General features: G+C 46.3%; 1 protein-coding gene across 1 annotated transcript in view; it reads left to right on the top strand.

Moving 5' to 3' along the window:
• Positions 1 to 26,132, top strand: part of mcama (melanoma cell adhesion molecule a) — a 37,475-nt gene extending 11,343 nt beyond the window's left edge. Inside the window, 15 exon segments of the mRNA XM_029250756.1 lie at positions 16,047 to 16,171; positions 16,342 to 16,570; positions 16,736 to 16,806; positions 16,889 to 16,976; positions 17,270 to 17,449; positions 17,747 to 17,880; positions 18,605 to 18,743; positions 18,862 to 18,977; positions 19,912 to 20,053; positions 20,820 to 20,950; positions 21,872 to 22,013; positions 22,568 to 22,603; positions 24,148 to 24,274; positions 24,494 to 24,608; positions 24,822 to 26,132. Of these exon segments, the coding sequence (XP_029106589.1) occupies positions 16,047 to 16,171; positions 16,342 to 16,570; positions 16,736 to 16,806; positions 16,889 to 16,976; positions 17,270 to 17,449; positions 17,747 to 17,880; positions 18,605 to 18,743; positions 18,862 to 18,977; positions 19,912 to 20,053; positions 20,820 to 20,950; positions 21,872 to 22,013; positions 22,568 to 22,603; positions 24,148 to 24,274; positions 24,494 to 24,608; positions 24,822 to 24,824 (1,778 nt within the window). The 3' untranslated portion in view covers positions 24,825 to 26,132.
• The last annotated feature ends 341 nt before the right edge of the window (positions 26,133 to 26,473 follow it).

Raw genomic sequence — 26,473 nt, 5'->3', positions numbered from 1 at the left:
ATCCTGCTAGCATAGCCCCTATTGATTATGGGATAGGCTACATCCCACTGTGACCCTTAGAAATACAAGTTGTTCATGTGACTGAGTTCTGTATTATATTATTTTAGTTATACTGTAGAATGATTATTAATAAACTATTTCATACTTCTGCTGCACTTTGATTTATTCTGCAGCCTTTTACTCCCATTTCCACATTATCCAATATTATCAATTATCTGACCATCTATAGGTCCCGTTTAGTTGAATCGAGACTACGCTGCATTTTGAAAACAAATATCACTGCATTGCAAAGCCTGGCAGCAACCACAGAAACAAGAAGTCTAAAAAAGATTGAGTGAGATACAAGAGAAAACTCTTGAGCGAGAAAGGCCCCACACACACAGCGGGTAATTACAGCTTCTGTCACATGCCACCGGTAGCTGAAAGTTAAAACAAAACTGTCAGTGGTTAAATGTTGTTGCTTTCCTCTCTGGGGCCTCTCTTCAGACCACGCCAGGCTCTCGCCATCTCACAGGGACATGGAGTACTTTGTTGCGATGGTGGGCCGAGTTTAATGAATATTTGCTTTGTTTTCCCCCCATCGGCGGCAGCTGAGGTTTTTTGGTGCCTTTTGGAGAGTCTGCACACTTATCAAACAAATGCAGTGCAAGAAGTTAATGAGAGGGTGTTGTTTCTTGAAGTGCGTTCAGAAGGAGACAGAAAGAGAAAAGAAAGCACAGTTTGTGCTGGCACTGAGTCCCATTGCTTAGATGTGAGTATAAAGTACATTTATATATTCTATACACATGGGTTGAGCTGGTCTGTGGATGTATCCTGATCCTGTTGATGTGTTAGATGTAGCGCGGACCTTTCTCCCCTTCTTTAAAGTCTGCAAGACAGAGGAGCAGGAATAATCCTGTGTGATCCCACAACCACTGGCTCTATATTGAGTTAAAACACACTTTGGGTGTTCTTCTAACTTCAGACCACACATTCTTAGCTTTGAAAAAAAGGCCTCTAATAACACCTCCCAGCCAGAGTATCTAGACTATGAAATAACTGTAAGGATGAGCATGTCATGTTAAATGTTACTGTCAAAGAGTAATGATAACAGGGGAGTATGAAAGCTGGAAGCTTCTTGAAAAGATGCTTGTTTAAAACAAGATCCATTGGTGCTTACACATTCCTTGCATATGGATCGAGTCTTTTGAATTCCAAAGGCCCTCCAACAAGAGCAATGTCAGCCTTGCCCAAAGATATTGTTACCATATAGGGCTGCATGGCTGCTTCCCCATGTTTGTCTGCATATGTTGGCTAAAGGCAGTAAAAACAAATGGCAGAATGATGTTTGGACAACTGAGTGAGAGTTCCAGGGAAGTCATGCAGCAGGCTGTCTATTGGATCAAGCTGGAAAGGATATTTCCCCATTATGCAGCTTACCTCACCTTCAGTACTGTTTTCGGGGGACTCCATCACGATAGTCTCTTAAGTGTTTTTAATGGAATAATAAACCGAGGTCAATTATGTTTAAACAGATTAAAGTGCCAAAATGTTGCAGAGAGACCTTATTATTGTTCTAGCCAAATGCAGCAGCTCAGAAACTGGTGGTCTCAACACCATTTGCAGCACAAAATAGTCTCGAGCTGCTCTGGTTGGGTTAGCCTGTGTCCCTATCTTGGAAAGCAAACAGAACATGGACCTTACATAAAAGAAGAAGAAAGGCAGAAACATTGGAACTTGATGCAATGAGCAGTACTTCCTTTTAGGTGGAAATGAAGAGAGGGCTGCTTCTTGTCTTTGCTCCTTCTTGTTTGAAAGCTTGTCATGTGGACACCCATAGTGTGAACTACAGTGCAGCTGTGTTTTTGTGTTAGTAAAATTACTTTAAACTGGCTGAGACTGAAAATAAATACAGAGTATCCTTGCCCTTGCCCTGGTTGCGCTGGGGCAACCTCTGGGTTCATGATAATGCTGGGATCAGGGGTTCTGAGACATTGTGTTTTTGACTTTGGGAACCAATCAAGCCAATGTGTTTGTTTTGTTCAGACTATATTCATGTGTCTTGCTTTGAAGGAGAGGGCTTTACTTCTTCTCAGCGCTCAACCATCTCACACATTTTTATCATTCAGTTGGCTTTTGACTAGAATAAGTGAAGCAGAATTGCTTTACTGTTGTTGAGTTATTGTTTTGACTGATTTGTTATCCTCCTTCATGTTGACTTTTGAAATCTCTGTGGAGAGCGTTTGCCAAAGGACAGATCCATTACTTAAAGTGAGCACAATTTTTCCATGAGGCACAAGACTGAACCTGAGCAGGACCCGTTGCTGTTGACTTTTACCGTTTATCAACTCAACATCTTCATGTCAAAATCCTGACAGTCTGCAAAGGCTGAAATCAAAATACAAACAAAAGGTCATGTGACATAAAGTGCCTTTCTTCAGCAAGCTTGCTTGATTAGCAAACCTAAGTCATCTAATAGTACTTAACCATAGAGCATCTGTAGCTTTTTGTAAATTTCCAAATAATAATTTATTTTTGAAGATACTGACATTAGAAGCGGATGTACAATGATTACCAGCAAGAGAACAGAACTCAAGTGAGAAATGTGAGAAATATAGATGGAACAGATGTTGGCTTATATGGTTTTTAAGTTTTTTTTTTTTTTTTTTTGTCTAACTTTTAAACTTGCTTCTGGCTTCAGCCACAGTTATTGAAGTATTTTAAATCTGTGTAAAATCAACATGAGCTGCAAACTCGATTTTTCAGTTAAATTAGAACTAAAATAGAATTATGGTTTTAAAGTTGACCCTTAAGTTGTGAAGTGCACATTATATGTACTTTTTCTGATCGCTGATACCTCACCTGCTGTTTTGTGCTCCAGAGTGTTCTTGTGGCCATTATGTTTTTTAATGATTTATGTTACATTCACCCTCTTGACCTTTGTCCCTTTCAGAAATGAACAGGCCACTCTGTGTTCCCAGTAGCCAGGATTAATGACCTGAGAAAGACACTTATCAATGAGGGGCCCCTCTAACGCCCCACCACCTCTCCAAAATTCATGTTCTGTTGTTGACCGTGCAGTCAGTTTCCGTTGCTTTGAGACTGGATGACCAGTTACAGAGCTGGACCTCCTGGCACTGGAGTGCTGTGCGTAATGTCCATATCCTCCTCCTCAGCATGTTGAGATGCCAAGCATTTTTGTGGGTCTCCGCCTTCACCCCCACCCACCCCCACCCTCAGGCTGTTCCCATATGAGCCCCATTCTTTTCACATTCATCTGCGATGGTATGGGAGACCTTTGAAAAGCAGTGCCCCAGTGCTGTAACCTCCAAGGCTGTCCCCCAAATTCACTCCTGCAAAGCCCACTTTTCGATCTCCATTCATCCCCCTTAAAACTCACAGTTTATTATTTATAATCTCTCCAACAAAACAGTTGTATAAAGTTGGTTTATATTCATTAAAACAAGGGCTGGCTGCAGAGATCAAATGGAGAGGTGTGCTTGCTCTTTTTACTTATGGTGATGAGAAGAAGTTGGGGGTCTGCCAGGGGCTCGTTGATGTATTCATTCATTCTCATCTAGTAAATTGCCGAACATCTGGTGCCCCTTTGAAAAATACCAAATTGTGGGTGGTTTTGAGGCTGGATGCCTACGTTTACTCCACCACCCCCAACACACAATTCAGTCTGCATAGCACCCTGTGAAACTTCCACTTCACACCATGCTTAGTTACTGTAAATTCTAAACATTTCTTGTGCTCATTAGTCCATAAACTGTAAGCTTCACAGTTACTGGTTATTGTTACTCTGGAGTGAGTCACATCGCTGGACTGGTGATCTGAAAGACCCACAAAAATTCACAGTCCACAACACAAGTCAACCACTGTAAAACAAAACAGACTTTTATGCTGGAAATCAGTCCCCTGCCCACAGGTTTGCACAAGAGGAAATCACTGAATAATTATAATGGGCCTGAACTGCAGAAATATTGGAATGGGTATTTTGCAATCTAATTGTCTTTCACCGTCTCGTTCCTAAACATTTACTTATTCACTGTGGCATCTGAAGAGTGCAGGTGTGTCAGAAACCCTTCTTCACTCACATACAGAAGGGAGTTATTGCAGAAACTATTAACTAAGCTATTAATTGCTGTACTCAGCTGTGTTTTTATTCATTCGTTTTGATTGTGTGTGTGTATATCTAAACTGGGTTAGAGGATGAATTACGACAATGGGCATTTGTCTGAAGAAAAATGAAAGTGTACAACTGGTACTGATTTTGTTTCCATGCCGTGAGCCTGGAAGATGCTGCAAGGTTTAGGAGGATGGTCGGGGGTCTTCAAAACTGTCTGAGAATCATTGCCCTTCCCATCATTCATGCATAATGAATAATTAATGATGTTCCACCACCAGCTTCCACTAATCCTTCCCACATCTGTAGCCAAGTAAGCTAGTTAGGATCCAGACAGTGCCTTCAACAGAGCAGAATGCCAGCCTTGAAGGTTTTTCTTTGCCCCACGGTGCACATCTGCCTTTTCCTCTCCCTCCACTCTACATTTAACATTGTGCCAGTTTGCAGTAGGTCTTAAAATTGCATTGGCAGCTACTTTGGCTGCTCTTCCATTGCTGATATAAAAAGATTAACTCTGTAGGTGCAATGTGGCTCCAAAGTCTCAGCTGTGGCCTTGGACTGCAGGCCCATTCATGGGTCCCTCTCCCTGGAAGCTATACTCCGTGACCCCTGTGAGAGGGTTGGTGGGATTTATCCCTACAGTGCCATTTGATGCACTCAGACATTGAGCTGGAGACCACCTGTAGTGTACCCCTCACCTGTAACAGTGTACAGACAGCGAAGGGCGGTGGGGTTGAAAATAGTCGATGGCACACCAAGGGAGCTGGTGGCCTACTCCAGATTGGGGAGGCAGCAGGCTTGACTCAAAGCCAGCTGACTCGTCACTGCCTCCTGCAGGGCAGGAAGGGGTGGGCTCGGTGGGATGGTGTCCGCCCCCCCAGCGCAGGTTGACATCTGTTCCTGCATATGACATTAGGAGGTGCGGTTCTCCTGCGTAAACACACACAGACAGCCCAGCAACCAGACAGAACGTGTGGTCAGCCAATTAACAAGAATAAACACAATGAGCCACTGACTGATTGCAGGAGACCGTTACAGCAATAAGACTAGGCAGCAAGGAGTGAAGTTACAGCAAAAGCGTCTCCTGTTAGTCACTGCCCAAGACACAGCATCGTTTGAGTTTAATCATGATAAAGATTCTGGCATTTCATATTTACACACAGATTTTCTACTTCGTTGAGCCAGTAGCCACACTGTTTTGGCAAGGCATGGGTTATATCCGTTATATCCGTTTCTAATATGTCTATTGTTGTGTGATAGAGTTAGCGGCTACAATTGAGTTGGATCTTTCAGAAGCTGTATTAATCTGTTGATATGTGCTGCGGTCCATTTTCCGGCTGTGAACAGTTACAAAAAGCGCTGCCAGAAATATGCTGAATATGTTGAGTGACTATTCATTTTTAAGCCACTAATATAAACAACTGGACCTCTAAGCCTTGCTCGCTTTTTAGATTAAAAAAAAATATGGGCACAATTATGAATGAAATAAAACTAAATGCTAACAGCACTGTAAAGAAAAGCCATTGTTCAAAAAGAAACAAATAATGCCAATCAAGCAGCTAGAAATGGCTCATTGACACACATTTTGCTGTATGGGTCTCTCCCCAGTCTGTTTCTATTCATGGTGCCAAAGCAGGCAGGGCACAGACGGTGGCTGACACTGAAAGGGCCATGGCGGAGTGTGAAAAACTTGGCAGGACTTGTGTGAGACACACACCCCCCAACCTCCTATGCCGGCTGCCCACCCAGCCCATAACAAAGGAGAAGAGCTGCTGTTTGTGCACAGAAACTGCTTGGACACAGCCATTCAGCGGAATCGACCTGGCGTTCTTGAGATTTGCCTGGTACCGAGACCAGGATTTGTGGATTTTTCCGTGCAATCATGTTTCATTTGATTTTTGGGAGTATAGCGAACTAGCCAGAACTGTTCCTTCTCTCAGTCCAGCCCCTGACAAATAGAGTTATCCTGCTGAGCAGACTCCTTTAGATCCCGCTAATAATATAACTTAATTCTGTGATAAAGAATAGAAAACATTTCAGGAAGCCACAGCATGCAGGACGTGATCATTCAATGTAATAGACCATATAATAAAATAATCCAGATATAATTAAAGCTTCGCATAATATTGTTATGCTGTCTCTAGGTAAAATAGTTCCTGCAAGTTTTATGTCATGATAGTTTTTGAACTTGAAATTAATGTCATGTCTCCAGATCATTATTGCCTCACTACCAGCACTGAGTTTCATATCTTGAAGAGAAGTTTGACTGATGGATTGGTTTTGGCTCACAGGTCACAGTTATTCAGGTTCATTTTTGAGCTACATTTTTCAAAGAGCAGATAAAGAGATAGTTAAATATCAAGGGGTGGGTTCTGTTGCAAGATATTAGATGTTGTAAATGCATCACCTTTAAAGTCTGCGCAGCATGAATAGGAGTTGCTTGAAAGATCTAACCACTCCGACAGTGTACGTGTATTTAATTCCAGCTATAAGGTGTCCCAAAAAACGAACAAGCTTGTTAATATGTTTACACACAAGTCAAATGCAATTACAGCCCAATAGCTCCATTCAGTTACTATCTTTAGCACTGTATGTTGGCGGTCAGGGTAAGGTCATACATTCATTTGCACATGCCATAATAACACAACCCTGTTGCCACCACCAATGCAACAAAAATATTGTTACGGAAGCCGTGTTGTTCAGGTATGTTATTTGCGGAAAGTATTCTACTGTCATGAACTTTTTCTAAGAAGGAAAATATGTTGGAACTCCTAAACGGAGAGAAAGTTCATTTTGTGGTGGGGGGGGAGATCAACCTTCCAGTGAGGCTGCCCTTCAAATTTGCAGCCCCGTCTCAATGGTGCATATAAGAGCTCTGCATGCAACGTAAACCTTAGACCATAGAATGCCAGGAGTCATTTTATTAGATGTACTTTATGGCAAGCCCCTCCAAATAGAGCAGTTTATGGTTGGGTTATACATGTAGCGATGCAGTATCCTGCCAAATGAGAAGGTCTGTGGAATGCTGTTGATGTCTTTGGGCAGCAGCCAGTGGGTAAATGCACTAAACTTAATGGCCGGCAAACCTGTTGACTCTACAGGGATCCGAAGACACCAACAGGTTTTATGACTCAGAGTTCCAATGTGCGAATAGCGGGTGGGGGAAGTATGGACTGTGGGGTAAACAGAACTCTGTGTTGGGAGTCCTCAGGTGTGGTAAAGATTGACAGAAACAAAGTTGAGCAGAGACTCAAGCAGCACTCAGTGAGGGAAAGGGCAAACCAGGTCTGTCAGATACCGGTGTGTGGTCCAGTGACAATTCCAACCCCCTGCTTTCCCACCATGGCTTCTTCCAGCTCTGTCTGCTTGCAAATCACTTGACGGATGGCTCGGTGGCAGCTTTCTCCGGGAGAAGACTGACCTGGTCAGGGTTTAGAGCTCAGTTTCATCGTTCCAGCTGCCCCTGCACCTCATGGGGTAACAAGAGAAAAATTAGCACTATTGCAGCTGTCCATGTTGGTGTGGGAGCCGATTTTTGCGAATCCCACCTGGCAAACCCCCGCCCTGCCCCCTTCCCACAACAGAGCAACTTCCACTAAAGGTGAGAAAACAATCACAAGTCGTAACTCTCAGGGCAGAGCTTGCATAAGCACTATGCATTCTTACGCCACTAGACACGTGGCATGTGTGGAAATAGACAATGAGACGATATGCCATAAGTCACTATTTAGCTAATGACAAAAGACTAGTTTGGGCTTCAGAGAACATTTGGAAGTGAAACAGCTTGTGTTTGGTGTGCAAACAGAGGTGGTGTGCATTGGGATGTTGCTGTTTGAGCCTTCTATCAACAAGTGCTTAAACGTCAGGAACTAGGTGGGTTATCAGCAGCTTTGGATGCAAGTGCTCGGTGAACAGGCACGAGCGACTGAGATTGTTCAAATGCACTCTTTCAGGTACATAAGTGTAGCAGTTTTACAGTCAGCCAGGGGGCTTCGCTGTCTAGTTGAGGCTTGAAAACCAGTAGTTCTGTTCTGTTGCGCACCAGCGTGGTTCCTGAGCAACATCCAACTGGAAGTTCATCGATTTCCATAAGACATGGAGTTAGGCTTATGTTTTCAAGACAAGAATTGGTCCCAAAATAAAAAAAACGTAGAATCCTGCCAAAAAAAACATAGATGCCAATGTATAGAGACAAGATCTTTTGTGGGAAGATGCGCTCGGCACTGGGGTTCAGGGTCGAGGGGGTGGGTGAGGCTCATTAGCAGAGCGGCACACCTGTGATCACTTGGTTATTCTCTTTGATGGTGCCAAGAAGGATCTTTTGATGGGCCATCGCTTCCCGAGAGCCGCCAAAGCCAGAGCAGACCAGCGGGATGGGAGTGTGGAGCACTGGAACGTCAGTGTTTGTGACATTACTCCATTTCTGATGCAGTTTGATTTAAAAAGGCCTGTTTTATGCTAACTGGGCTCCGTTGCTGGGGGAACAGTGCCCCGAGGCAAACTCGCAGAACAGGGCCAATTGATCAGCGCACACTCATTTGCACTGAATTTCCATTTTACTGATTTAACGGATGGTCTTGTCGCAAATGACTGCCATGCTCAGCCTGGTAAAACGCTAAAAGCGAGGATGACGTTTTTTGTCCCACTTCAATAGCACTGTCTGTCCCAGGTTGGAGATCTGGACTGGGTTCTGTTTCAAAGATGACTTTTTCGTATCTGGTGCCAAAGACAAAGTTCTCACCCGGAGCACTTAACCTGCTCACGTGCCTGAATTCCAGAAGAAGCTTTGGCAAGACGTCTGTGAGAGACGCCCGGTTGCTAAACTGCAGCCCCACAGATCCCCAGCAGTACCCTGCTAAGTGAGCCCCATCTCTATGCTTTAACTGCCACTCTGGGTATCCACCATGCTCTGACAAAGAGCCCCTTTGTTGCTCTCGGGAGAGTTGATGTAAACGTTCAGATGCTATTCATAGCACTGTACCAGGTTACATGCCAGTGTCGCTGGTGTCTCACATGACCTTTTCCCTTTTACCATCACCCTCGTTGGTCTGCTGCGGTCCCCTAATGGCCAGTTCCAAACCTGAAGGAGTCACTAAAGCTTATTTTCTATCATCTGCTTTTGGAACTGCGAAAAATTCCCCTGCACTCCAAGCTGCATCTACAGACCACTTTGTCAGGCCACGGTCACCTTGAGTGGATTTTAATTATCTTTAATTTCAGATGTGACCATGGCTTCACTACACTGCTGTGTGCTTTCATAACTCATGTTCTTGACAAATTAATAGGACTATGAATTTTCATCTACCCGGTATCCATTCGGGAAGCAAGGTTTGGAGAACAGCAGAGCACTGCTTATTACTTGCTTACAAATATGGGATCAGCAATCTCCATGTCAGCTCAGAAGGCTGGCTCTCTATCTGTTCCAAACCTCCAGCCCAATATAAGAGTTGGTGGCAGCTGTAGCATCTCATTCAGTGTCTACTGAACAACAGCTGTAACTGCACAATTGAACTAGCTGCTGTAGATCAGTTGTGCCGGGAAGAATTTTAATGGACCATTTGTGGTTCCAGATGAATTGATACAGTGTGCAGTACAAAAATGAACACGGACCTTTTCGCCAGCTTCTTATCTGATCAGTCCTGGGGCTCAGCTTCCTTTTCTGAAAGGTTTCTAATGAAATACATATCAAAGCAAACTGCTGTGAGTGACTCATTACTGATCTAGCCCCATGGATAGCCAAATAAAGTCTGTGTAGAGTATAATTTATTACATTTTTACTATAAATAAAATATCAGTGGATTTCTTGGTTGGGAAGGGAGGATGTTGTCTGGGTGCTTATTTAAAATAAATGTGCAGACCTCACATATTGCTGAACTCCCAGGAAAAATGGACTTTGTAATAAATATCACTTGCTGTTTGATATTTAGTCCCCAAATAAGCATGTGATGGAGAATTAGATCTAATCCCACACAGGAATGTGACATGTGTACTCTCATGACATGTAAACTGTTAGAGCCTCACTAAATGGGCTGCGCTGAATTGTGGCCAGAAAGCAAAATTGTTTATGCATAGCAATTACTTTGCTCTGTTTAAGGAAAAAGTAATACACTGAAAGACAAATGTCTAAAGCAGGCTTTTTTATCATGTTATGATCCTTGTTTATTTAATTTAGTTGCTTAGCAAATACTCTTTTCCAAAGCACCTTACGCCATTTGCCATCTTATCCATTTATGGAGCGATAAATGTTAAGAAAAGGAATTTGGACGAACGGTTGAGTAAAGCTAAAACAATGCTTATTGGTTTGACATCACTGCTCTTTTTAGAACTTATGCTTCATTTGATGGATGTGCCTTTGATTGTTGCTTAGTTCATGTCCTTGGGTATTGTTTGAGGGATTTGCATTTTTGGGATGAGACACCAGACCAAAGCAATCCCCTCTTCCTCCACAACCTCAGAAAGGGCAGATCTCTCTCTTGTTGTCAGATCTGATCCCACACGCAACCGTCTTACTGGGGGAGATTTGTGCCAGACCAAAACCCAAAGCGGATGTGCATCAGTGGGCTATGAGGTTGACAGCATTTGGGGTGGGAGGCCAGGTTTGGGTGTGGTGGTTTACACCCAAAGCCACCCACCTCTCGAATCTTGAGATCCTCTCATGTGGGTCTATGTCACGGCCGGTTGCACACCTGTCTTGGGGAAGGTGGGGCCCCTTACATTACCTCCCAATCCCCTCCTCCTGCCTGTTTCAACCACAGGATATGTGAGCCTGAAACACCAGAGATCATCACTTATCAGAGTGAATCGCTGCTTTGAAAATCCTTGCCTGTCTTCATGCTAAGGCCACAATGGGAAAGGTGAAAGACAGTTGCATCTGAGGGAGATCAAGGGGCACTAGGTGCCTGACCAGGGCAGGAGGTATGTGTAATATAAAGAACAGGGAAGAGAGAAAGGAAAGCCCATTTGTGGCTTTTTCTAAAAAGTGATCACACATAAATAGGAACCTGATTATGGCAAGTGGCAGACACCTCCAATGGCTCTTAGTTACTCATGAGAAATAAGGCTTGGATTGGGCCTACATGGCTCCAAGTTTTTGGAATACAACGCAAGTCACTGACATCCTTCATATCAGCAAATTACTTATATATCATACAATGCATTAATATGCTCTATATGCAAATATTTAAAGAAAAACTTGTCACATTTGTTTTAATCTTTCCATCACCAGAGAACTCTTGGAACTGTTGTGTCCATGACCAAAGTACTTAACCTGACTTCTGCTAAATTAAAATAAACCAGCTATTAAAAATGAACAGGATGAAGTTTTGGAATGTAATTAAAAAAGGGCTTGACGTGGCAACCCGCTGTTTACAAATCTGAAGTCTTACACCTGCCGGGTGAACTTCCCTCCAGAACAGCAGTGCGTCTGAAGAGTAGACGTGGAAAATTCAGCACCTAAGCTGAAACGGTGAAAACGTGAACTCCCTGGTGCTTAAAACTGTGGTAAACAGGGGAATTTAGGTCTGTGATACTTTCACCAGGATCCAGCTGTCCATCATGTCCTGGCATCAGGATCTGTGGTCCCAGGTGGAGAGAACCCAGAAAGCCAGGGTCATGCTGGGTCTACGTCAGGTGGAGTGCTAGTGGATTCACCACACCTGCTCTTGTCCTCTTCAGAGCAGTTGCTGTGGTGGGACTGGGGGGCAGAGGTCCTGTGGGGGTGGCTTTGCACAAGTTGCCCTCATTGCCTGGGTCAGAGTGCATCTGCAGCCCTGGTGTTGAAAAGCCATTTGCTGTTTATCTGTTCAGGAGGCAGTGTTTGTTTAGAGGCTACTGAAGGAGCACCTGGAGGTTAAACTGGGCCAACCTGTGAAGGGGATGGATCAGCGTGCAGTTCCAGTGTTGTGGCTACAAAGAATGAATCCAGATGCATTTATGTGGGTATTTTGCACACAATGGTCCACTGTCTCCAGTTTGGCTCAAAGACAGCAGCACTCAGGTAAATCCTATTGCGCAGATGCTCCTCAACTTACGATGGTTGCTATACAGATACCCTTCTGTATCTACTTTGTGTTTTTGCATCCATAATGTCACAGAAAAGCCCATCTGTGTCTCCTGCTACTGGTGGGAAGAAGAAAGGGAGGACAATTACAACTGAGGAGAAACTCAAGATAATTGCCCAGCATGAAGGCGGCAAGCCCGTAATGGCCATCGCACGTATGCTAGGCTGTGATGTTTGGAGGGTTAAGGGGAATTAAATACATTTTGGACTTACGGTATTTTCCACTTACGATGGGTTTCGCAGAACGTAACCCCATGGTAAGTCGGGGACCACCTGTGCTTGTTTGTTGTGTCAGTGGACACCATTATTTGGGTTGATGCACATAACTCTACTGCTGCCTTATGATCCATCAGCACAGCTGGATTGTGTAACAGGGCAATTGAGGCTGAATATCTGGCCCCAGGAGCAGTATCGCACCTGACTTTTGAATCCCGAGCCACCTGGGCACAAATCCAGGTCCCGAACCACTTAAAATGTTTTTGCATCTCACTGCCGTGATGCCGAGGGGAATTGTTACTGCTAAGTAGGAGTGACGAGTGAGTTGTGATCCTGGGCTGGGAGCGTCTCTGTCACTCTGGCTGTTTGTGGCTAAACATTGTCAGGATTGCTGCTACCGGGAGCAGATCATGTCAACACGTCCCTAAACGTGGTAGCCAGGTTCAGGCTGTTAGGAGCTGTGTGGGCAGGTCTTTGGATGTGGCCGTCGGCCCTCCGTGGGGCTCGGCTGGGCGCCTCCTCTGGAGAGCAGACACCTGGTTGTCCCTCTCAACGCTGCAAAGCAGCACATGGAGGTTGGATGCGATCGTAGTACCACAATCTGACTGGGACTTTGAGCAAAATCCGGCAGTGTGAAGATATTTTGTACGTACCATACTAATCGGATTATAGGAAAAAACAAATACAAAAAGCGAATGTACCAAAGAAAAACTAAATACCAAAGATTTGTGGAGTGCTGATGTGAGCACTTGATGAACTTTGCATTACCCTGTGATGAAGTGAAGAACACATGGGTGTACTGAGTGCGCTGCGGTGCTGGGGGAAATCTGATTGGAGCTGGTCAAAGGGAGAAGTTCCATTTGGGCTCGCTGGGCTCCTGGACCCCGCCTGGCTGATCACAGCCGGTCGCTCTCCCTTTGGAAACAAGAACAGGAGGCTTAGAGCCCACCACACAACCAGGTGTGGGCCCCAAGCCTTCCTTACAAAGCCTACTCCTTGGCAAAAGGCTGGAGTACAGCCAGTGGCAGGTCTATTTGTGCGTGTCTAGGTGTACGCAAGTGAGCAGGGCTTAATTCTTTCTATATACAGTATCCAGTATATACACAAAATATAGTCAGTCGCTCCTCACAGTAGCTGATTGTGTACGTGTGTTTGTGTTTGGAATAGTATGCCAGATGGTTACTGAAAGACATTTCTGGTCTAATGAGGTATGTAAGGTAAATCTGGTGATCACAGAGATGAGCACAGCTGCACTCCTGTTTTGTAAGCAACCTTAATGTGCCATCAGTTCAACAACATTTTATCTTATTTATCTGGGATCTGGGATTATCTTCTCTCCCTCTCTTTCCTGTTCTCACTCTCTCTCTCCCACACACTCACTCGCTCCAGGGCTGGTTGCTTTTGCCACCACCTCTTATAGAAGAGGGACGGAATTGAAACGGTCCCCACTTTCCCACCTCCCTCATGCCCCACGTCCTCCTCCCCTCACTTCCACATGGCCATCCTACCCACCACGTGGAAGCCCATTTATACTCCCGGCTCCCCACCGGCCACGTCCCGCACCGTCCAGATGTTTCCAATTAAAAAGGAAGCCTTTCAGCTCATTGCCTTTCTCGCCATGCTGAAAGAAGCTGGAACGGGGGTGCTGGGGAATAGACAGAGCCTTTCTTCAGAGCAAAAGGCGGCTGTCGGGTGGAGCGAGAGGGTGGGGGAGGGTGCGTTTGAAAAGTCACTCTACTGGAGGATTTTTGGCACCAGGGGTTATCTGTACCATGAATGGCGGGTATTATGCGCTCCATATTCTACTTTAATCTGCTTTGTTAGGGCCCGGTCAGGAATTGCACAGTGAGACGGCGGTATCGACCAAACGTAGCGGCACAGTAAAGGAGAACAACGGTCTTTCCCTTCAACTTCACTTCCAAGGGCAGTGAGGCCCGGGTGATCATGGAACAAGGCGGCAGCCCTTGTTATTAAAACCTTGTTCTCTGTGCCCCCTCTGGCCTCGAACCGCCGACCCACGGCCTGTTGCCTCAGTGAATCTGGAGGCGAAATGATGGCGTGTACAAAATCCGGAATTATCCTCGACCGGCCTGATGGTGGTCCACCGAAAACGGGGGGAAGAAACATTCCCTTCAATGCTATTCTGTCTCTTGGGAGACTCCCTGGCAACCCACGTGAACTGCGAGACAGGCGACAGATGACAGCATGTGGAGCACCTTCAGCACTGTGTCCTGCTTTGACCCATTAGCTCCAAAGGCCATCTGAAGGACCAGTTCCACAGTTCTACAGGATTGTTTTGGGCTGCGGCTTTATCGCACTTAAGGCGACACCCCGACCTCAGAGCTGTGCGTGAGGGGAGCCGGACAGGCAGCGTAGGAGTTGTTGCCTCGTGCCTGAGGATGGGCGGGAGAAGGGCAAAAAAAACATTCGCAAACACTCCTCTCCACTCTTTTGCATCCATCTCGAACCGCTGTCCCAAGGCCGCTGTCAGAAGCTGAGTGAAGCAGGAGATGGTCCATATTGAGGGACTGTCAGGGGAACGTCCCCTGTCCTGCCTCCTGTGCGGGAAATGAACAAACTGAGGTCCTACCAAGAACAGTCCTTAGTTTTTCCGCTTCACTCGGAACATGACTCTAGTGGGACAGTAGATGTGTGATCCTGCCAGTCAGCTGTTCATTGCCAGCTGGGTTGTGCTGTGCATGAGAGGATGTGTGATGATGATGTGCAATCAGCAGCTACGGCCAAGTTTGCCAATAGTCCGATTGGTGGTCTCCATGCCCACGTTCAGTGAGGGAAGAAGCCTTTTGCTCGTGTTTCATTGTCACTGTGTTCAGCTGAGCTTGTGATTCTTTCTGAAATGGAACAGCGGAGTAAGCGAGCCAGTCGTACCACGCGGATGGCCCATACCCGCTGAAAAGTGCGTGTGGGCCAACTTTGTGAGAATGCGTATGCAGGTGATGTGTGATTCACAGTGGTGTAATGTACCGATTGAGGGCCTCTCGATCTCAGTGCTATGGGACGGGAGACGATTAGAACATGTCCGTGGCTGGAAGTGGCGTGGCCAATACTGCGTCAACTATGTGGCTCGTGAATGGAGTCTTTCTTTGGATCTGTGGATGCCACGGCAAAACACAGTGAGGGGTAGCCATGCTCTTGCCGGTATGGGAGAGCCCCGTGGATTCTGCACATAGTATCTCTGCCCGCCTTTTCCCACCACACGCTTCCTCATCATTTAGGTGCCAAAATCTAGGAAGCTTTGCCAATCCCTGGACAACAGGCGCTTCTGTGTCTGCCTGTGCAAGGGCTGGGTGCAGGGATGGGAACATGGGCCACTTGGATTTCTTCTCCTAATTGGTGTCGGGGTTGTATGGCTAAGAATAGCACACTTCTGGAGTTACATTATTCGGTTCCATAATCAAAACCATATTGAAATGATATTGCAATGTTTTTTTATATTATGGCAAGAACAGTAGCTTTTTGAAATATTTTTGGACAAGAACAGATGTGTTCTCAGTATTACGTGGTCTCACTCAGTTAGTTCTGCAATGAAACCCTGGGAGGAACGCCGACAATGTTTCTGTTGGACTTGTCTTTTCATGAGATTTAGAGCCCTTTAGAGGAACCGCCTCTGAGACCCCTGTTTGTTCCACCGTGTTGTTCCAGCAAGGGCACTGGTGACGGTGACCATGAGCGACACGGTGGAGGTGTTCGTAGGCGAGACGGTGGAAATACCCTGCCACTATTCCTTCAGCGAGGATCCCAGCATGGTGATGATACAGTGGTTTGTGGTGAGTCTTATGTACCATTCCCATAATACCTTGCCGACAGAGTCATGCAGCAACTGCCATAAATTGCGAGTAAATTTTACCTTATAGTTAATTGTGAGCACTGTAATGTACTATGCATTCTGCACTGGTTTAGAGGCACTCTACTGACCCTTGTGGCCCGTGTCACACAGAGTGAAGGCAACGGTGGCAACCGGGAGCGTATCTTCTACAGCGATGACTCAATGCGAATTGCCGACAACGGCACGGACTTCACCGCCCGCATCAGCATGTCCGGCACGCTTGGAAATCTGGTGCTGAGCGTGGAGGATGTGCGACTCAGGGACGAGAGGGAGTTCATCTGCCAAGTGAACGGGATGTCTGCTGGCAACGCGGAAAGCAAGACCCAGCTCAAGGTTTTCGGTATGGTTTTCAGGCCTCGTCGTTGATTACTCTGCTGCCTGTTGCTTTGTCTGTCTGACTGAAACAAGATGTAATGCAAGTCTGTCATCGCCAAGCTATTTGTCTTCAAAGAGTCCTGTGACCTTTGCCTGCGTAAAGAGCGTATCTTTCCTGTTTGTTTTGCAGACCCCCCAGAGGATCCAGTTATTGAGGGCACCCACTCTGGAGTCTCGGTGACCTCTGACCAACCTTCATTGGTATGGATCTGTGCCCTGGATTGCTATGATCCTTTGCTCCCTCAACACCATCTCCAACACTCTGATCTCCCCTGTGCTGCAGATCGCATCATGCGAAGTCAGGAAGGGTTACCCGCGTCCCAACGTCACATGGTATCGTGACAACACCCTGCTGGACCCCAAGCCTAACTGTGAGTCCATGGAAAATACTGTCCACAATTCCTTTTTCGCTGTGATGGAAAATGGTAAATTCCCATGGACTCGTGAAGGTCTGTGTGATTAACCAGTACACCGTAAGGATCAGCATTTCAATGTTTGTAAATCAAGGAACCAAATGTCAATGTGCAGATAGATAACTTAAAGAATGCAATATAATTTATACTGGCTGCAGTGCAAGTTCTGTCATACTTGTAAAAATATCAGAATGCTGCTACGTTTGTTTGCTCATGAATTTGACCTGTTTTTATATGCATGCTCTCCACAGTGATCAGTGTGGTGACCCTTGTGACCCGGGAGTCCAGCGGGTTCTACAGCATCGAGAGCAAACTTCACTACAAGGTGGCTAAGGTGGACAAGGATGCACACTTCCACTGCAGGGTCAGCTATTCGGTCCCAGGTGCTGTGGAGGCAGCTGACTCGAAGCCCATCAATGTCACCGTGTACTGTGAGTTCCTGAAGTGTCAGCTTATACAAACACCGACCGCACACTTGGGTATGGTGCAGGGAGACACATAACGCCCAGTATGGAGCCCACACTCGGTAACCAAATACCAAGCTTGTTAAAGGATGTCCGGCCAACATGAATACCTCTGATTTTGGCCTCACATGTCACAAACTCTACAGGGTCATGATGTGTTCAGTACTTAGTTATGGTTATGGTTACTTGGTTATGCACATGAACAAAATGTGATAAATCTCTCAGATGTGACACAGCGATCTGGATTCTGTTCCTCGCACACAGACCCAACAACAGTTGTTGAGATCTGGAAGGAATCTCCGGAGGGCCTGGTGAAAGAAGGGGACACTGTGGTGATCCGTTGCCGCGGTGACGGGAACCCCCCACCGATTTTCTCTTTCAATCGAAACTGGTAAGAAGCCCCCCCCAACTCTTTTGTCCCATTCTAATAAGGGCATGGAGACTGGAGAAGTTTTATTTCCTTTAACGTGCACTTTGTAAACAGCTTTCCACCGACAGCAGTGTCAATCACTTTGAGCTCCACGGGGCGACTGATGGAGATTAGGTTTAATTTGCTGAAGAATGAAAGGTGCCATTTCTCTTAACTTCATTTTTTCCTACCTGCATATAAATGTAGTGTGTACACTTACATAAATACATTCATCCTCACACATACATACATATATATGAGGCTGATTCAAGAAGTGTCTGCAATAATGTTACTAAAATAGTTGACATATTATTCCAGATATCTGATATGCCCTCATCTATATGCGTTCGTAATTCACAGGAACGTATGGCAAATTTAGTTTCTTCAATTAATGAATGTGCTCTCTGTGTCTGTCAGTAAACTTTATATGATGTGTACTTTGTATAATTTTATCCTTTCTAATTATTTACTCGCTCACTATCAAAATGTGCTTGTTCTAGGCAGGGTTATGGTGGCCTGGAGCCTATCCCAACAGCGTAGGTTGCTATGCTAGGCAGGATAGACCCTGCGATGGGATGTCATTCCCAGTCCATCGCTGGGTCTTATTATTTATTTGATCAAAAATGAATGTGTGTTGTGCTACGCAAAGCTCTCTCTCCCAGTGGTATTCCTTTAAACGAGCCTCATTGGTTGACTGGTCTTCACACCAGCAGGATGAGGAGCTGGACTCCAGTCAGGATCTGCTGATACTGAAAGGGGTGACTCGCACAGACAGCGGTGCGTACCAGTGCCGCTCCCTGGACCTGGACACCGACGAGGAAGCGATGGGGGAAATGCAACTCGATGTTCACTGTGAGTGATGGCAACCAACAGCCCTGCTGCCTTGTGCTCTCTCCTGACCAGCCCCCTGCTCCTACTCCTACTCCTACTCCTGCACCTGAACCTTGAGCACAGTGTCTATGCCCTGTAGATCTGGATCCTGTCAAAGTGATTCCCAAAGAGTCTGAGGTTCTGTCCAAAGGGGAGAGTCTGACAGCTACCTGCAGTGCCAAGTCTTCATTGGAGACCGCTACAGTCTGGCTAAAGGTGGGACCCAAATCACAGTCAGTTAATTCATTGCTTTTCGTGACGGAGCCGTTATGTCAGCAGCAGAACGGGTGAACCGCAGTTTGCGACACATGTAACTTACAACAGCCGTCCCATCCACCTGATTCCGATTGTATTATTTTTGAATCCCGGCATTGGTCGTAACATCTGACAATGACCGCTTCATATGCTCTACGATGATGTCGGCTGGCCACTTTCCGCAAGGCACCATATTTCTTATTGGTTTACCCAGTGTGTGGTGATGGACTTTTATTTACAAGAATGCTGTTTTGTTTACGAGGGGGGTGCAGTGGTGCAGTGGGTTTGACCGGGTCCTGCTCTCCGGTGGGTCTGGGGTTCGAATCCCGCTTGGGGTGCCTTGCGACGGACTGGCGTCCGCTCCTGGGTGCGTCCCCTCCCCCTCCAGCCTTACGCCCTGTGTTGCTGGGTTAGGCTCCGGCTCCCCGCGACCCCGTATGGGACAAGCGGTTTCAGACAGCGCGTGTCTGTGTGTGTTTTGTTTACAGAATGTTTCAATTGTGATTCCATTCAAATTTCTTTCTTTTACAATCAAAGCAGAGTTAGAAATGAAAGTGAAAATAATAGTGCCGCATGAAAATAATACTGTACTGTATTTGTTATTATTACTCTATCTACATTTGTATTACTTTAGTATGAACAATGTGTGAAATTAGTGAAAAAATATAACAAAGCCCTATTATACAGTGTAACTTTCATGCATCTTAGTTGTTTATATATTATGGTTTATTGTTTATATATTATGATTTATATAATACAACATAAGCGGATTAGTGATTTATGAGAAGCTTGTTGGAATGGAAGTATAACCCAGTCACAGAGCAGAACTTGGATGGACTGAAGGACCTCACTTTTCCTTGTCCAACTGTCTGCATGTCTTTGTCAATCCATCTAGGATGGCAGGCAGGTGGGAGAGGGACCCATGCTGTTACTGGAGGATGCCACATTCGACACGGCTGGAGACTACATTTGTGTTGTCACGGCACGCCCGCAGGCAGAGCTGCAGGTCACCGGGTTGGTCCACATCATCGTCCAAGGTGAGCTCCCGGCAGGCTGGACAAAACCCTGAACACACTGAACACAAACTGCCTCGACAGGGACAACAAGTGGTCTGAGAATGAGACAGACCAGCAGGTTGTACTTTTGTCATATGTGTAGATCCTTATATATTTTTATCACAAGGTGTGTGCTGCAGGGGGGCGCGGTGGTGCAGTGGGTTGGACCGGTGGGTCTGGGGTTCAAGTCCTGCTTGGGGTGCCTTGTGATGGACTGGCGTCCCGTCCTGGGTGTGTCCCCTCCCCCTCTGGTCTTACGCCCTGTGTTGCCGGGTTAGGCTCTGGCTCCCTGCGACCCGTATGGGACAAGCGGTTCAGAAAGTGTGTGTGTGTGTGTGTGTGTGTGTGTGTGTGTGTGTTGCTTCTGAGAGCCTCTGCTTAATCTTCAGCAAAGGTATTCAGTGCACTAACAAAATCTGGCACTTTCTCACTTCTGCTGTAGCCTTAAGACATTTTACTTGGCTGTGTTTTTAGAGACATTAGTTAGGTTTATCGTAACTAGGCCCACTGAAGCCTAACCACAAGAGACATGATGCTGGACTTGACGAGCAGGATGTGGTCTGCTGTGTGCGAGTCTTCTCACGCAGCCCTCGTGTGGCATTAACGTTACATTTACATTTGTCCATTTAGCAGACGCTTTTCTCCAAAACGACAGACGTGTCAGAAAAAACAAATACAATGAGCGCATTACATCACCGTCATGTAGGACTGGATGGACAGGAGTCGTGTGATTGTCTTCCGCCCCCAGGTGCTCCGGAGATGAGTGACCCGGACTCGCCGACAGACATAGAGGAGAACATGGAGATGTCAGTGAACCTGACCTGCGAGGCTCAAGGCCTCCCTAAGCCCACCATCACCTGGAGCGTCTCGGGCACAGAGGTATTGCGGAGGCTACGTTCATACCCCAAACCCATTTTGTACAATTTCTGTGAGGCCTCAATGAGAAGGATTCGTTTCTTGAGAGGGAATATATTTACCATATTCCATTAATAATATATCATTAAACCCATTTCCTTATTCACTATTCAGTCCTTTTTTTCTTTTTCCCCCTCGTTTGTGTTCAATAATTAATTCTCTAAGTTTACCATAAGAGGGGAGTGCGGTGGCGCAATGGGTTGGACCGGGTCCTGCTCTCCGGTGGGTCCGGGGTTCGAGTCCCACTTGGGATGCTTTGCGATGGCCTGGCGTCCCGTCCTGGGTGTGTCCCCTCCCCCTCCAGCCCTGCGCCCTGTGTTGCCGGGTTAGGCTCCGGCTCACCGCGACCCCGAATGGGACAATCGGTTCAGACAATGTGTGTGTGTGTGTGTGTGTGTGTGTGTGTGTGTGTGTGTGTGTGTGTGTTTACCATAAGGCTGGACTCTGAGTTGAAGCGGGTGTGTTACTGTACACTACTGAGCTCTAAGTGTGAGAAGGAAGACAGATTAAAAAATAATTGAGCAAGAGTGATTTTCACTTACCAGAATTTAATCTGTGCAGCTACTTCCTCTGATGTAGTATTTATTAGTAACCGCCTAAACTGTGCATTTTTGCGTTTCTCTCAGATCCGCTAGAAAGCTCAGAATCAGTTTGTGCTTTGAATTTTAAGCTCTGCGAAATTCACTGTAGGAGATGAAAATCGTTTGCATTTGAACAATCTGCACCAGGAGGACTGTTGGCTCTCCAGAAGTGGCTTGGAAAGCTTGTGTGCGACGGGTCCATCTGTCAGTTTCGTTACTTTGTACGCAGATGCTGTTACCCAGAGGTGTGTCCGTGTGTGTCCGTGTGTGTCCGTGTGCGTCTGTCCCCGTGTGCTCGTGCCAGAAGTGGCACGAGGTGCTGAACAGAGCAACCGCAAACGGGGCTGTGAGCGTAGCGACCATCAAGGTGACCGCTGACATCACCGCCTTCTGCAACGCCACCAACCAGATGGGCGCGGACGGGAAGTCCTTCAGAATTAAAGCCAGTAAGTCTTGCCCGCTTAGCGGGTGGAGGGAGACGAGCCGTTACCCATAGGCCCCCTCATAGGGGGCGGAGTTTACAGGCCCACATCTGTCCTGTAATGGAGTAATGCAGGGTAGTCCCAGCATAGTACAGTCTGGCTGCATTAGTGTACCTTGCTTTTGTACAAGGGTTAGGGTTTGTTTTTGACCCTAGAACATCCTTTTCGTGAAATGTAATATATTGTGGTGTACTGTGAGTTTTTTATTTTGTTACAATTTGAATTTAAACTGCTTTTGAACATGGGGATTATCGTATTCGAGGGGCATGGTGGCGCAACGGGTTTGACCGGGTCCTGCTCTCCGGTGGGTCTGGGGTTCGAGTCCCGCTTGGGGTGCCTTGCGATGGACTGGCGTCCCGTCCCGGATGCGTCCCCTCCTCCTCCGGCCTTGCGCCCTGTGCTGCCGGGTTAGGCTCCGGCTCCCCGCGACCCCATATGGGACAAGCGGTTTCAGATGATGTGTGCGTGACCTGTGTGTGGGTTATCGTATCTAATAATTTTTGTATTCTGTGTCCCAGTTCCCTTGGTAACGTCAACAGCTGCCAACACAGCGGGTGAGTGGACACTGCACCGATTTCTTCACACGCCACATAGTCCTTCTGAGGGAAACGCTTTGACTTTGCAGCTCACGCAGTTTCATTTAACAGAATTTACACAGAAAGAAAGGTCTCCTGGACCCGCTAAAAGAATCTGGCGAGTGTTAGCACACAACCAGGCAAACTGCCTCATCCAAACGCCCACAGCCACATGCACAAGTGGACACGGAGTGGGAGGGCGTCTGGGAGCACTAATATTTAGAGAAACACCAAGACGTCACATATCAGCTTTATAAGTCATCGATCAGCTTATTTATGTGTTCCGCTCTCAGAGGATAGAGCTTGGTGTTGTTATGGAAATGTCGGAGTATGTATGGCGCATGGTTTCATAGAGTTCTTTCCATCGGTTCTGCATTCCCATACCGTCGTCGGTCTGTTTAAATGGGTTTGCCGTGCGCATATTAATAAGAAGACTGAACAATGGCATCCCAGTCCTCTGTAAGAAAAGCTTTTTATAACAAATTTACGCCGGGCACTGGAAAGCGCGTCTCGGTGCGGAGCGGTCACTTACCCCACCATAGGGTTTTTAAGCTTATTTTTATTATTAATGCACTTTGGGTGGTGACGTCACACAGCAAAAGTGTCACCCTGTGGCTGTCCCACTGGGGCTCCTCATGCGGGGACAGAACCCGAGTCCACCCGCTTCGTAGACCGTCATGCTTAGAGCCCCGGGCGACACGTGCGTACGCACACTCACACACACACACCAAAGAAAGCTAGAAAACATCATGCGGAGCCCCTGCGAGAATGAGAGGGATAAAAGACATGAAGATGACATAAAAGATCAAGGGGATATGAGCACCCCCTGCTTCCTCTCCTCACATCAGCGAGTCCGTCTGTCATGCATGGGATGAAGAAGAAAGTCGCAAACAGCAGGAAGATGAGTAGGTGCCTGCCGCCGCGCCAAGTGCGCCGACCCCCGGTGCCACGGCGCCCTCCGGTGGCCACGGACAGGCCCTGCTTCCCGCCACCAGCATCAGTTTCAGCTCAAAGGCCCTCGCGCTCATTTAATGAAATGCATCGCGGCTCGGATTGTCTACAGATGGCATGGACAGCTACGTGCAAACATTTAATGAGCTAATGTTTATGCACAAGCAGCAGGTGGCCGTGTGGCAAATTGTACAGTGTAATTGAAGTATCCTTGAGCGAGGTACTTACCCTGAATTGCTCCAGTAAAAATTACTCAGCTGTATAAATGTGTAAATAATTGGTGGTTGCTTAGAATAGTATCCCCAGCATGTGTCACCTTATACACATGTCAGTTACATTAATAATAATAATAATAATAATAATAAACAAATTTGTGTATGAATAACTCAAAAAAATAATTTGAGCACCAATTTTTCACTCTTTTTAACTGCAGTGGAGCAGTAATTGAAAGGATTTAACATGGTGCTCAGCAGTGCAGTGCAGGCCTGGATGCTTCTGTTTTTCAAGGGACAGGCATTTATGCCCTGTGACCCCTGTGAAATGGTTCACTTTGACCTCCATCTCTTCACTAGAGGGCAGCGGTGTGATCATTGTGGTCATCATAGTGTGCATCCTGCTGCTGGCCATCCTGGGCAGTGTGCTCTACTTCCTGTACAAGAAGGGCAAAATCCCTTGTGGACGTTCGGGCAAGCAGGACATGTGAGTGTGTTGTCGGTCCGATGGGGCCACGCTGTCCCACATACGGACAGATTAAGGGGGGCAAGCTAGTCAAAACGGAAACTGGTCACTAGATAACTGTGCTGTTGTGGTCATTTGTGGTCAGTGTCGTGATAGAGTCACAAGTTGCCCCAGAGAGACCACCACACTGACTGTGTGTGTGTGTGTGTGTGTGTGTGTGGCTGTGGCTGGTGTCTGTAGCACTAAGGAGAAGGCCAGCAAAGGGGACATTGTGGTGGAGATGAAGTCAGAGAAGACCGAGGATGCAGTCCTGCTAAAAGGGATCAATGGCGAGAAGAGGCCTTCGAACGACCAGGTAATTGGAGGGGTCGGGGTCTTGAGACCCACTGGGATGGGGTGTGAGTTCAGAGTGGCTGACGCACAGCAAGTGTATTACATGTGTGTACATTAGGGCCAAAAGTTAAAAGTTTCTTTTTTTTTTAAATCAGATTTTTTTTTTCTATTTTATTTGATTATGTAAACCATAAATTGTGTTTACATGTGTACACTGCGCCCCCAACCCATGCAGTAAACGTGGGAAGGACACAGACATACAGAACAGAGGGATGATGGTGGTGGAGAAGGTGTCGTCTGCGGACCAGTCCATGGAGGGCCCCATCAGCCAGAAGCCCCCCGAGAAGAAGGCCTCTTTCCTTTTATTTAATTTATTTTTTGTTGCCCCGTAGCGTTTTTGAGTTCAGCCCCAGTTCCAATCACACAAAGGTTCAACGTGAGGTCTTCGGTGCACTCAGGTGATACCAGCTTCTTCTCAAAGGCTTTTTTTTATACAATACATGTTCCTGCATTCATTTCCAAAAGTTCAGTTATCATCTCAAATGTAAGATGATCTACCATTTATTTTTCTTTATGTATATATTTTATACATATATATATATTTAGTTATTTAAAGCAACCTTCCAGGAACCCTGTTCTTTATCCAGAGAAGCAAATAATGCTTGTTTGTTCAGGGTTTCGGGTTTTTAAAAGCTTTAACCGTGGCTGCGTCTCAGGTGGCATTTACTCAGACATGCTTTTTGGAAGGTCAAAAACAGCCTCACTGTCTTCTCCAGCCAGGCAGGACTCTGGTGCGATGTAGTCGTTTTCTGCGTGTGTCTACTGTTGTGTATTACACTGTATAATTTTTGTCGCGTCATGAGGGAAGTCCAGCACAGAGGGAGACCCAGGTGTTGCTGGGTGGGTGTCATTTAGGTCAGGCAATGTTCTTGGGTGATGATGATGATGATCTCATGGAGATTAACTCATCAGCTGGGGTAGGTAGGATGGCTCACGTTTTTCCTTTTTGTAAATGGCCCCTTTTGTGCTTTTGAGCCACTATCCTGCCTTTTCACCGGAGGAATCGGAACAGGGAGAGGAGCACACGGACCCGGCTCTGATCGGGCGAATAGTTGTGGTGGAGTCCACGTCCAGAGCTCTCCTTGGTCGAGCCACCCATCGGTAGTGCCCTGAGGCTTTGGTTCCCCAGATTTCCCCTGAGGGAGGATCCAGTTGTGAAGTGCTACCTAATCCAGACCGTTTTCGGTTGTCTGTTTTTTGTTATTTCGTGAACTGCTGTCAAATTAAGCTCTTGTAATGTGTGTAAATAATCGTAGTGTTAAAAAAAAAAAAAAAAAAAAAAAAAGCCTATCGGTGGTCTTTGCCTGTCAGGTGCATTTCAGGGCCCTGTAGCTTGTTGAGAGTCATTTTGGGATACTGCTAATTTTTGTGCGTGTGAAAATGTCAGTCACATTTAAATATTTAGAGTATTTTTTCTCTCTTTTGTGTGTAGTAGAACCTGGGTGACACAGTGGGCTCGGTGGTTTTTTCTCATTTGTGTACAGTGTGTGTGGGCTCGGCGCCGGGCCACTCGCTCCTAACGGACTCGTTCGCCACCAATACACTATAAGGAATCCAGTGCGGTTAATGAGATTTCTTTCTCGTTCTCTCGCACAAGAGCAGCATCTCACCGTTTAGCATTTGCTTCCACTCCAACCACAATTCAGCCCAAATCCCGCGCTTTTGAGAGCCCTCGCGCCCATTCCAGCAGATGCACGTCCTTTACGTAGAACGCGCTTTAATGCAGCCCTGTCATTTTTCACACATTTTCGCATTGATTTTTTTTTTTTTTTGGCAGCAGACTCACTGCGCGTCGTTACACTTAAGAGTGAGTTGAAACACACGAAA

Source organism: Scleropages formosus, chromosome 4 (genome assembly GCF_900964775.1).
Source record: "Scleropages formosus chromosome 4, fSclFor1.1, whole genome shotgun sequence".
In the NCBI taxonomy this organism is placed as follows: domain Eukaryota; kingdom Metazoa; phylum Chordata; class Actinopteri; order Osteoglossiformes; family Osteoglossidae; genus Scleropages; species Scleropages formosus.
The sequence above is the reverse complement of the archived record's forward strand: the minus strand, read 5'-3'. Positions and strand labels throughout refer to the sequence as shown.